Source organism: Salvelinus namaycush, chromosome 31, assembly GCF_016432855.1.
Source record: "Salvelinus namaycush isolate Seneca chromosome 31, SaNama_1.0, whole genome shotgun sequence".
Lineage (NCBI taxonomy): Eukaryota > Metazoa > Chordata > Actinopteri > Salmoniformes > Salmonidae > Salvelinus > Salvelinus namaycush.
Genome location: NC_052337.1, coordinates 37,488,004 through 37,500,311, shown reverse-complemented (window position 1 = coordinate 37,500,311; position 12,308 = coordinate 37,488,004). Strand labels below are relative to the sequence as shown.

Sequence of the window (12,308 nt, the reverse complement as noted above, 5' to 3'; positions counted from 1 at the left end):
ACTTCGTGGTTCGGTAGTTAAAAGTGGGTGCGGGGGTTCTGGGACCTACTGCATCCTATCTTGTCTATGAATTGGTCAAACTCACAGCGGACTGGAAACTGGCTTAAAATACCGAGATAATGTAATCAGTCGCACACACGCAGAGAGGAACGTGCGTATGGCTTGAGTTTGCTGATATCACTTCTGCGATATGAGCGAAGCTGGACGATATTCAAAAAACAACACAATGAAAGTACTAAAGAAAACAACAATTCGTTTTACATTAGGCCACATACAGGTAACTGCCCAAATAAAGGAAACACCAACATCGTGTCTTAATAGGTCGTTGGGCCAGCACGAGCCTCCAGAATAGCTTCAATGGGCCTTGGCATAGATTCTACAAGTGTCTGGGAACTCTATTGGAGGGGTGAGACCCCATTCTCCCACGATAAATTCCATAATTTGGTGTTTTGTTGAAGCTCCAGAATCTCCCATAAGTGTTCAATTGAGTTGAGATTTCTGGTGGGTGGGTGGGTGACACGCACGCACGCAGGCATGCATGCACACACACACACACACTTTATACCCCATATGCTCCTTTGAGACCCGTCTTTCAAAGTCACTGAGATATCTTCTAGCCATGGTACCCAAAATAATGGGCAACTGGGCATTTTTATACATGACCCTAAGCATGATGGGATTTTAATTGCTTAATTAACTCAGGAACTACACCTGTGTGTAAGCACCTGCTTTCAATACACTTTGTATCCCTCATTTACTCAAGTGTTTCCTTTATGTTAGCAGTTACCTGTATATCTATAACACTTACCCCCGAATACAGGTGAGAGAGAGAACACATTGAATAATTCTGATACTAATCCTGAACACCACAGTAATGGAAAAAAGTACTACCTCAAAATGAGTGTAATAAGTCAAACAGTTCAACTGTGTATGGCAGCCCAGACTCACTAATAAGAAACTCAAGGCGAACTGATTGAATCATTCCCTAAGGGATGTAACTTGTTCATCAGTAAACCACATACAGTATGCTGACTTTAGGAGTGTCAGAGGTAAAACCTCTCCCTCCCTGATTAGCGCCTGTTTGCCTGGGGCCAGAGCCTGATAACAACAGAGACCTGGGCCTGCTCACAATACTAAACACATTTCTTAAAGAGGACCCAGAGAATTAACAGTTTTATCACACTGTACTCACCTTCCCAAAGGTCAAAATTATTGATTTGCCATTAAGGTGTCATTAGACTGGAAATGGCTTGGGGGCAAATCTTTACAGAGGAGTTTTAACAAATACAATTTTTTAACAGGAAGGACACAACGATGTACAAGTCAGACACAATGTCATTGATGATGGCAAATGTTCAGAGTTTGGTGGTTGTGCGTGCCTTGATATGATGGGGTTAATGAGGTCAAGTCTATCCCTCCCCTGAGGATCCCCTGTTGGGATGCATCCTGTGAATCTCGCCAGTGATCTCCATCATGGTAAGGTTCCTGGTCTCAGACATGTTGTACCACCCAAACACCCCAGACAGCAAACAGTAGTAGTCCAACTTCTCCTGTGTATAAACATACTGTGAGTGCATGTGTATGACATCAGCTGCCACGGTCCCACTTATCAAATAAGAGTCCCAATACCTATGTAATTACCGTGTAATTACAATCTAGGTACTCCTTGTCACTGTCACATAATACTTACAGTACCACTGTTATACCTGTTTGTGTATGTGACAAGGTATGAGAGAGAGGCTGATGTGCTCACCACTGTTGAGGGTGCGCCGATAGTGAAGGCTGCTGACTTGAACGACTGGTTGAAGTGGAGAAGAAGAAGGTGAAGATGAGAACTATACTGCAGTAAGGGATCCAGGAGATTTGGATCTGAACAACAAATAACAACAAATGGTGTGGCTTATTGATGAGCCACTGATGTTGCCACCTATTGTAAAAGATTGATGTAACCCAGTGATAATATATAGGGACATTCAGTGGCATTATGAATGAATGACATTCATTCATAATGAGCATTGTTCCATTCATGGAAAAGATGTCACCCATGATGACAGAGCAGTGTGTTGCTTATAAAGTGTGATGTACCTGCAGGTAGAGTGACCCAGAAGACCATGGGTAACTGCCATGCATAGGTAATCCCTGTAGAGGAGCAGCCTTTTTCCTGTGCTATCAATGGCGAACATGCATTAGGATGGCAGATATGGCGTCATTGTTTTAGCACTATACATTGAATTTTTAAACTACGGTGCGCAACATGGTTCAATGTGCCAATAAATCAGCACAATCGACTTTGGAGCTAAAATTGGGATCATGTATACTATGCAAATGAACATACAAAAAAAGAGCAATGGAAAGCATTGTACAATATGGCAAACTTAGCAAAAAGAGGAATTTGTGGTAAGTGCATGGGGCTGCCATCTGTATGCACCTCTGATATTACCATCACCTGTCATACCAATCCGTGTCAAGTAGTTACGGTAGAAGTTTCACTGTCGACTCCAGATAAATGACACGCCACGGGGGGGCACTGAGTACATACAGCGCCTTTAGAAATTATTCCACATTTTGTTGTGTCACAGGCTGAATTCAAAATGTATAAAAATGTATTTCTTTTATCAACGATTTATAATAAATAAAGCATAATGAAAAAGTGAAAGTGTTTTTATAAATTTCTGCACATTTATTGAAAATAAAATACAGAAATATCTTATTCAGATAAGTATTCACACCCCTGAGTCAATACATGTTAATTACCTTTCGCAGTCTTCCGGAGTAAAAATTCTTCAAGCTCTGTGAAATTGGTTGTTGACCATTGGCCATTTTCAAGTCTTGCCATAGATTTTCAAGCCGATTTAAGTTAAAACTGTAACTAAGCCACTCAGGAACACTCAATGTTGTCTTGGAAAGCACCTCCAGTGTATATTTGGCCTTGTGTTTTAGGTTATTGTCCTGCTGAAAGGTGAATTTGTCTCCCAGTGTCTGTTGGACTGCAGACCAAACCAGGTTTCCTCTAGGATTTTGCCTGTGCTTAGCTCTATTCAGTTCCCTTTTATCAGAAAAAACTCCCTAGTCCTTGCCGATGACAAGCATAACCATAACATGATACAGCCACCACCATGCTTGAAATTATGAAGAGTGGTACTCAGTGATGTGCTGTGTTGGATTTGCCCAAAACATAACGCTTCGTATTCAGGACAAAGTTAATTCAGTTGCCACATTTTTTGCAGTTTTACTTCAGTGCCTTATTGCGAACAGGATGCATGTTTTGGAATATCTTTATTCTGTACAGGCTTCCTTAATTCCACTCTGTCATTTAGGTTAATATTGTGGAGTAACTACAATGTTAGTGATCCATCCTCAGTTTTCTCCTACCACAGCCATTAAACTCTAACTTTTAAAGCCACCTTCGGCCTTATGGTGAAAACCCTGACCGGTTTCCTTGCTCTCGGTACCCTTCTTTGTTAGGCATTGGAAAACCTCCCTGGTCTTTGTGGTTAAATCTCTGTTTGAAAATCACTGCTCGACTGAGGGACCTTAAGGATAATTGTATCCTGAACTTATTTAGGCTTGCCATAACAAAGGGGTTGAATACTTATTGACTCAAGACATTTCAGCTTTTCATTTTCTATTAATTTGTAAACATTTCTAAAAACATAATTCCACTTTGACATTATTAGGTATTATGTGTATGGCCAATGACACAAAATCTCAATTTAATCAATTTAAAATTCAGGCTGTAACGCAACAAAATGTGGAAAAAGTCAAGGGGTGTGAATACTTTCTGAACGCACTGTAATTACAGGCTTGATAACATATAAGCTCTGTCAAACCCCTCCTTTTAAAGGTCAACCAAAACATGAAGAATGGTCATTTTCATTTCACAGTGTTCATAGTTCATCAATGTTAATATAGGGTTAATTAGGGTTAGTGGTGAGGGATATGTGAAATAGGACTCACACAGGCGGAAATCTCACACAGACCGGTTCCCAAGGCAACATGGCGCAACTGGTGGGTGGGGATCCTTGCCATATGGAACACTTCAAATTAGTAAAGGCACATCTGAAGAGGAGCAGAATGACAAAGTTCATCACTCAGTCAATCAGACATACTGTATCTAATTGAAAAAACGTAAGATTCTAGGTAGGCTTTGATCAGAAAATGACATGACCATGCCATTCTACATTTGTATACCCTTTTGCTCACTCTAACTCTAAACACACTGATCTCATGGATCGACTTCCTGCATCAACTCACAGCATTGAAGGTGACGAGGACGATGAGGAGTTGCCAGCGTACGGCCTGGTCCAGGTCCAACACAGCGTGGCTGCGGACCCCAATCAGGGAGTCGTGCTCCACCAGCATCTCTCCACCTCCACACTGTGGTCTCTGCTGCCCCACAGCCTGCGGATGGCTACAGAGGGGAAAGGCCAAATAAGATACACAGGTGGAAAAGGAAAAGGACATAAAGACAGCTAAATCAGGCATAATGGTAATGATGAGGATGACTATGATAATACTAATTGCAAGTACATTTTTGGTGAGGTAGTTTTCCTTAGGCAACCTGTTACCTGTTCATATTATCAAAGAGCTTCACCCAGGTGCTTACCTTTCTCACAGCCCTGGTGGTCTCCCCGGTCCAGCAGCAGGTATCGGGGTGACTCTGGGAGGAGGGGCAGGGTGGCAGGCTAGGGCAGGGCGGTCGCACCACTGAAGCCCAGCAACCACTGCCACCTGTCCTCTGTCCCCAATAACTCACTGCAAGGACAGAAGGCTATCACATGGCATCACATAGTGTTCGTTCACCACAGGTTAAACTGATATAAGCATCCCTGACTGACACACTAGAACCAGACAGCTCACCTGATCCCTAGAAGCTGACCTGAGAACTTCCCCATAGACACAAAGGTGGCTACAGACACAAACCACCATTCCTCACAGCCTTTAAAGGGTACATTACATTACCACATTGGTTGGAGGCTAACACCTGCAGCACACACTGGAAAGGACAAACCATATCGCAGACACAGTTAAGCAGCATAATTCCTCTAGTGAGATATTAAAAGACAGGTATAAAGATGACCTTGTTTTGTGGCCTACAGTAAAATAATGATATCAATTCAAAAGATGAAAATCAGCTGACCTGCATTAACGCCGTAGAGGAAATGTCGAACCATGATCATCTCAAAGGACATGGCCGTTTTGCTCAACAGCATCATCACAGCACCGCCAATGACAAACAGGTTGTTCAATAACAGGCATCTCTTTTTGGAAAGTGTGGTGGACAAAAACATTATAATTAATGTTCTACTACATCAAATAGTAACCACACCTTCAAATAAACAGAAATCTCTGGAGGCACCAGATGCAGACGATGAAGGACCAGATAAGTCACTTTCCACTGCTCTTAGGAGATCCTATGCCGCTGCAGGCATGTGGTGTTCACCACCTCCTTTATGACCTGCAGTAACACCAAGAGGGTGACTGTGACGCTATGGAGGTTGGGTCAGTCAAACATTTATGGTTCTCAAACTATTTCTCATTTTCATTGGCATGTATCCAACTGAAGTTGTTAGTTTGTTGAGATTTTTTTTTAATTCAGAGCTATTACACTCAGTTCCAAAACAATAAGGTAACAATAACTGCACTTGTTTTGCAAAGCCACATTTATCTGGTAATACTGCCGTGGTCTACTCTTGACATTTTAATACTTTTGATGTGGATTTACAGTACTCACAGAAGTGAGGTCAGGACAGATACACAAAAGTATGTGGACACCTGCTTGTCGAACATCTCATTCCAAAATCATGGGCATTAATATGGAGTTGGTCCCCCTTTGCTGCTATAACAGCCTCCACTCTTCTGGGAAAGCTTTCCACTAGATGTTAGAACATTGCTGCCGGGACTTGCTTCCATTCAGCCACAAGAGCATTAGTGAGGTCGGGCACTGACGTTGGGCGATTAGACCTGGCTCGCAGCCGGCTTCACAATTCATCCCAAAGGCGTTCGAAGGGGTTGAGATCAGGTGTTCCGTGCAGGCCAGTCAGGTTCTTCCACGCGGATCTCGACAAACTATTTGGACCTCGCTTTGTGCACTGGGACATTGTCATGCTGAAACAGGAAAGGGCCTTGACCAAAATGTTGACACAGTTGGAAGATTGTCATTGTATGCTATAGCGTTAAGGTTTCCCTTCACTGGAATAAAGGGGCCTAGCCCAAGCCATGAAAAACAGCCCCAGACCATTATTCCTCCTCCACCAAACTTTACAGATGGCACTGTCTAGGCATGTGACATGTATGTAGCTAGTCCCTGGTTCAATGTAATGTCTTGAATGAGGGCAAATGTGACATCCAAAATAAAGTTGCCTAACTGAAACTGGTGAAATGTTAACTCATACAGCTAAATGAATAACCAAAAGGATCAAACATCAAAGCAAACACACCGTGCCCTTATAAAAACAAATGCACATCCTCGTAGGGAAGAATAAGATACAACTTAATATGTGCATCCTGCAATGTCAAGTGGTACCTGGGAAAGAGATTCTTACACATTGCACACAATTGACATTAATATAATAATTGATCCAAAAGATTTGTTTAACTATTATTTAAAAATATATATTTATTGCCTTTCTACCTATATAAAACATGGTTGTTATGGACAAAGTCACATTGATCATCACATTGACGATACAATTAAAATGAGCTAATACAACCTTTGAATTTAAAAAAAAGTTTCATGAATGAAACTACGTTCAAATACTAACCTCCACCCACCCCAAACAATTATTCTTCACTAGGAACATATACGTTTTGAGCCACAACCACTATTCTCAATATAATTATTTGTTGTATTTTCACCCCTCCCTCAGTCAATATGACAGATGTTGTAGCCGATCATGCTAGAGACAGAGGACAACTCAATGTATTCAGATCAAGCTCAGTGACAACCCCCCTTTCTCCAGCTCTGCTCCTTTCACAGCAGGACGTAGCGTGTGATACCTCCCCCTCGCTGTTCTCGCAGACGCTGGCAGTGACGCAGCATGCTGAGGATGCTCTGGAAGCGCTTGTCCACCTTCATCTGAGTGAACTCTTTAATGTCAGCCTCTACAATGAAAAACAGACCTGTAGGGAACACAGAGGAGTAGTGTGATAGTTTGTTTCCATTAGTATACAGGTTGTCATAACAATGCCATCTGGGTCAGAGAAGATAATGGCCCTTGCTTAGAGACAATTACTCAATGCAATGACCAACCTTGTTGTGTGTCAAAGGACAGCAAAGCAGAGAGCCTTCTTTAGAACAGAGTAGTTTGACTGAGGTACCTTTTGTGTCCTTGTTCTCTTCCTCCTTAAATCGTTGATGAAGCTTGCGTGTGGCATTATTAAGGGTTTTTGCTGACTGGTTCAAGATCTTGTACTTCCCTGTTACGGCTGTGTTAATGCTTTCCACAGCAGTGTTTAGCTGTTCATATGTCAAACGGCCTTTCATGTACCTAGAGAGAGAGAGAGAGAGAGAGAGAGAGAGAGAGAGAGAGAGAGTTACAGAGGAAAGATATCTTACAATAATAAAGAAAAAAAACATTTAAATAAATAAAGCTGCATTGCAGTATGTGGATATAGTGCTGCTGAGGAAGACTCACTGAGGGATGGTATCAAACTCTGGGCTGGTGATGAATTCCATCTCTCTGATCTGGTTTTTGGAGGTTTTCCTGGTGTGAACCTGCTGGACTGGCTGCACATTCACAGGTCCACTCTGACCCGCAGGCCCTATTCCACTGGGATATCAAAGGAGGGGCAAAATAGAGGACAACACATTTACTTGGTTTGTACTCAGTAGCTTCTCCTCTGGGCTCCCGAGTGGCGCAGCGGTCTAAGGCACTGCATCTCAGTGCTAGAGGCGTCACTACAGATGCTAGTTCGATTCCAGGCTGTATCACAACCGGCTGTGATTGGGAGTCCCATAGGGCGAAGCACAACTGGCCCAGCGTCGTAACGGTTTGGCCGTCATTGTAAATACGATTTTTTTCTTAACTGACTTGCCTAGTTAAATTTTTAAAATTATGACATCCTCCAACACACACACACTATCCTTACTGGACTGCTGGCTGTCCCTTCCTGGGCATGTGTGTGGGCATGTTGTCCCTAAGGTTCTTTCCATCCTTCACATCCTCCTCGAAGAAACCCTCTAGTTCCTGTGAAAGGAAAAAACAAATTTCACACTGACATACAGTACAAATAGCATACTTAAAGATATTGCAATCCAGACAAGCTAAAAGAACCCATCTAAAAATGTATTGTGAAGAATGCATGAAATACCTTTAAATGCTTCAGTAGGTCTTTTTGGCGGCCAACACATTTCTCAAACTGGTCAAGGAGTCCATCTATTGCAAGGATATCTTGTCCTATCTTCCCTAGAATGACCCGCTTGTCTTGATCTTTTGCTGAAAATTGGGAATAAATCATGATAAGTTTAAATTAAGTTATGCAAAACCATTGAGTTCCTGTTAGATGAAACATTGTTTAAATACATGAGATAACAAGCTATATATATATATATATACATATACACACACACATCTCAGTTCATCATACCAATTGTCCGCAGCTCCAAGACACGTCTTGTGGATGAAATCCTGTCATTCAAGTGCAGGGTTATATCCTCAAGCTCACAATGACTCATATTGCTGAAAAGGAAGATGGGAAAAGGACCAGCTGTTCATTAAAATGAAAAAAAAAAAAAAAAAGGCACAGGCTGGAAGACTTCCTGCTGTTCAGTCAATGTTCATTTTGACATATGAATCTTGAAGAATGCCTTAGCCTAAATGCCTCATGGGCTTATTAAATGTCTTCCACTATCATAACCCAAAATATAACGGTTAATTACCCCATTGTTTGTTTTTGTTGTCGCTTGATGTCTTTTGTCTCAAAAAACAAAGCTTCAGGAAAACAATGCCCTTCTAAAAACGTTACAAGTAACAGTTGCCAATAAAGAACGCATTTGAAGCTTTACAACATTCTTACAGTAACTAGTTATATGTAAAGTTTTGGGGAGGGAGGGGGGGACTAGCTAGGACGTGAAAATACATAATCAACCTCCTAGACTGTCAATCCTATCTAGCTCAATATTTGAATTTCGAGTAGCTGGCTGCATTCAACCACATCGAGTTAAATCATGGACACTTACTGACAATTGTGGCTGCTTCGCGTGATGTATTGCTGTCTCTACCTTGTTGCCCTGTGCCAAATAATGTTTGTACCATGTTTTGTGCTGCTACAATGCTATGTTGTCTTATGTCTTTACGTATATAGTAGTGTTGTGGTGTCTCTTGTCGTGATGCGTGTTTTGTCCTATAATTGTATTTTATTTTATATTTTTAACCCCAGCCACCGTCCCTGGAGGATGCCTTTTGGTAGACCGTCATTGTAAATACGAATTTGTTCTTAACTGACTTGCCTAGTTAAATAAAGGTTCAATAATATTACATTAAAAAAACTGTAACGTTAGTCACAACGATGGCTAGCTAAGTTAGCTAACGTTAACTAGCTAGATAGTTAGCTAGCTTATCTGAATCCTCACTGGCTCAACCGTCCAGTTAGTCAAAAACATTTCCTGACGTTAAAAATCCAAGTAACACAGAGTAACTTACCTAAAGTTATCAACTCGTAGTTGACTTTAAGTGTTTCCGAGATAGCTAATGTTCTGTTCTTCAACCTCCCTCACGCGGGCACAATTCGAATCTTACCGCTGTGTTCAGTATGATCATTAATGCAATGCAGTTGCGCAGCCAACCAGACGGATTGCCCTGCCAATCTTTAAAACATTAAATCAAATCAAATTTATTTATATAGCCCTTCGTACATCAGCTGATATCTCAAAGTGATGTACAGAAACCCAGCCTAAAACCCCTAACAGCAAGCAATGCAGGTGTAGAAGCACGGTGGCTAGGAAAAACTCCCTAGAAAGGCCAAAACCTAGGAAGAAACCTAGAGAGGAACCAGGCTATGAGGGGTGGCCAGTCCTCTTCTGGCTGTGCCGGGTGGAGATTATAACAGAACATGGCCAAAATGTTCATAAATGACCAGCATGGTCAAATAATAATAATCACAGTAGTTGTCGAGGGTGCAGCAAGCCAGCACCTCAGGAGTAAATGTCAGTTGGCTTTTCATAGCCGATCATTAAGAGTATCTCTACCGCTCCTGCGGTCTCTAGAGAGTTGAAAACAGCAGGTCTGGGACAGGTAGCACATCCGGTGAACAGGTCAGGGTTCCATAGCCGCAGGCAGAACAGTTGAAACTGGAGCAGCAGCACGGCCAGGTGGACTGGGGACAGCAAGGAGTCATCATGCCAGGTCGTCCTGAGGCATGGTCCTAGGGCTCAGGTCCTCCGAGAGAGAGAAAGAAAGAGAGAATTAGAGAGAGCATACTTAAATTCACACAGGACACCGGATAAGACAGGAGAAGTACTCCAGATATAACAAACTGACCCTAGCCCCCCGACACATAAACTACTGCAGCATAAATACTGGGGGCTGAGACAGGAGGGGTCAGGAGACACTGTGGCCCTATCCGATGATACCCCCGGACAGGGCCAAACAGGAAGGATATAACCCCACCCACTAACATTTCCTCAGCCTCATGGCAACATTTGTAGAATAGCATGAGACTGGCTATACATCTGCAAATGGTCTCCCTGCACCATGGCAACATTTGGAGAATTGCAGTAATTGTTTTCCTAAAACAAAATGTTTTCGTAAAATGTTTTTAATAATTGACATTGGTGGGGGCCTTGCGAAACTGCAGTACCCCACTGCAGCCATGACTCTGAATAACCTGACAAATCAACAACCGTTAGGACCCCTCCAGACGAATAGATAAAGCCCCAGTGATGCCTTTGGAAGAAGGAAAAGACGGCGGAAGTGTATGCTGAGCTCGAATGAAGCAGACCTTCGAGCTACAGTGGAATTACCTGGATTTCTGCATAAATTGGTCATAAAATTTCATCTGAACTTCATATAGGTCACAACAATAGACAGTCTGCTTAAACTAATAACAAACAATTATACGTTTTCATGTCTTTATTGAACACACCGTGTAAACATTAAGCGTAGGGTGGAAAAAGTATGTGAACCCTTGGATTTAATAACTGGTTGACCCTCCTTTGGCAGCAATAAACTCAACCAAACGTTTTCTGTAGTTGCGGATCAGATCTGCACAACGGTCAGGAGGATCTCTGTACTTTGCTCCGTTCATCTTTCCCTTGATCCTGACTAGTCAACCAGTCCCTGCCGCTGAAAAACATCCCCACAGCATGATGCTGCTACCACCATGCTTCACCATAGGGATGGTGACAGGTTTCCTCCAGACGTGAAGCTTGGCATTCAGGCCAAAGTGTTCAATCTTGGTTTCATCAGACCACAGAATCTTGTTTCTCATGGTCTGCGAGTCTTTAGGTACCTTTTGGCAAACTCCAAGCGGGCTGTCATGTGCCTTTTACTGAGGAGTGGTTTCCTTCTGTCCACTCTACCATAAAGATCTGATTGGTAGAGTGCTGCAGAGATGGTTGTCTTTCTGGAAAGTTCTCACATCTCCACAGAGGAACTCTAGAGCTCTGTCAGAGTGACCATCAGGTTCTTGGTCACCTCCCTGAAGAAGGCCCTTCTCCCCCGACTGCTCAGTTTGGCCGGGCAGCCAGCTCTAGGAAGAGTCTTGGGGGTTCCAAACTTCTTCCATTTAAGAATGATAGAGGGCACTGTGTTCTTGGGGACTTTCCATGCTACAGAAATGTATTGGTACCCTTCCCCAGTCCTGTGTCTTGACACAATCCTGTCTCGGAGCTCTACGGACAATTCCTTCGACCTCATGGCTTGGTTTTTACACTGACATGCACTGTCAACTGTGGGACCTTTTTCTAGACAGTTGTGTGCCTTTCCAAGTCATGTCCAATCAATTGAATTTACCACAGGTGGACTCCAGTCAAGTTGTAGAAACATCAAGAATGATCAATGGAAACATGATGCACCTGAGCTCAATTTCGAGCCTCATAGCAAAGGGTCTGAATACTTATGTAAATAAGGTATCTGTTTTCGATTTAATTCATTTGGTAAAATTTCAACTGTTTTCCCTTTCATTATGGGGTATTGTGTGTAGATTGCTGAGGATTTGTTTTTATTACATCAATATTGTAAGGCTGTAACGTAACACATTTTGAAAAGTCAAGGGGTCTGAATACTTTCCCAAGGCACTGTATGTGGTGTGGGAAACCTGTTTTGAGGTGTTAAATGCTGAAGTATGCGCTGGGAAAAGTGGAGTCT

At 42.4% G+C, this 12,308-nt stretch overlaps 1 protein-coding gene and 1 pseudogene across 1 annotated transcript; both read right to left on the bottom strand.

Annotated features, from left to right (window-relative positions):
* Nucleotides 1-1,409: 1,409 nt before the first annotated feature.
* Nucleotides 1,410-5,192, bottom strand: LOC120025597 (annotated as a pseudogene).
* A 1,407-nt stretch (nt 5,193-6,599) lies between these two features.
* ska1 (spindle and kinetochore associated complex subunit 1) lies at nt 6,600-9,753 on the bottom strand. The gene is made up of 7 exons (XM_038970825.1): nt 9,645-9,753; nt 8,590-8,681; nt 8,314-8,438; nt 8,092-8,189; nt 7,638-7,772; nt 7,321-7,490; nt 6,600-7,122 (listed from the first exon to the last, which is right to left on the bottom strand). The coding sequence occupies exons 2-7, from the start codon at nt 8,675-8,677 to the stop codon at nt 6,974-6,976; spliced, it is 765 nt and encodes a 254-aa protein (XP_038826753.1). The 5' UTR covers nt 8,678-8,681; nt 9,645-9,753; the 3' UTR covers nt 6,600-6,973.
* Between the last annotated feature and the right edge of the window lie 2,555 nt (nt 9,754-12,308).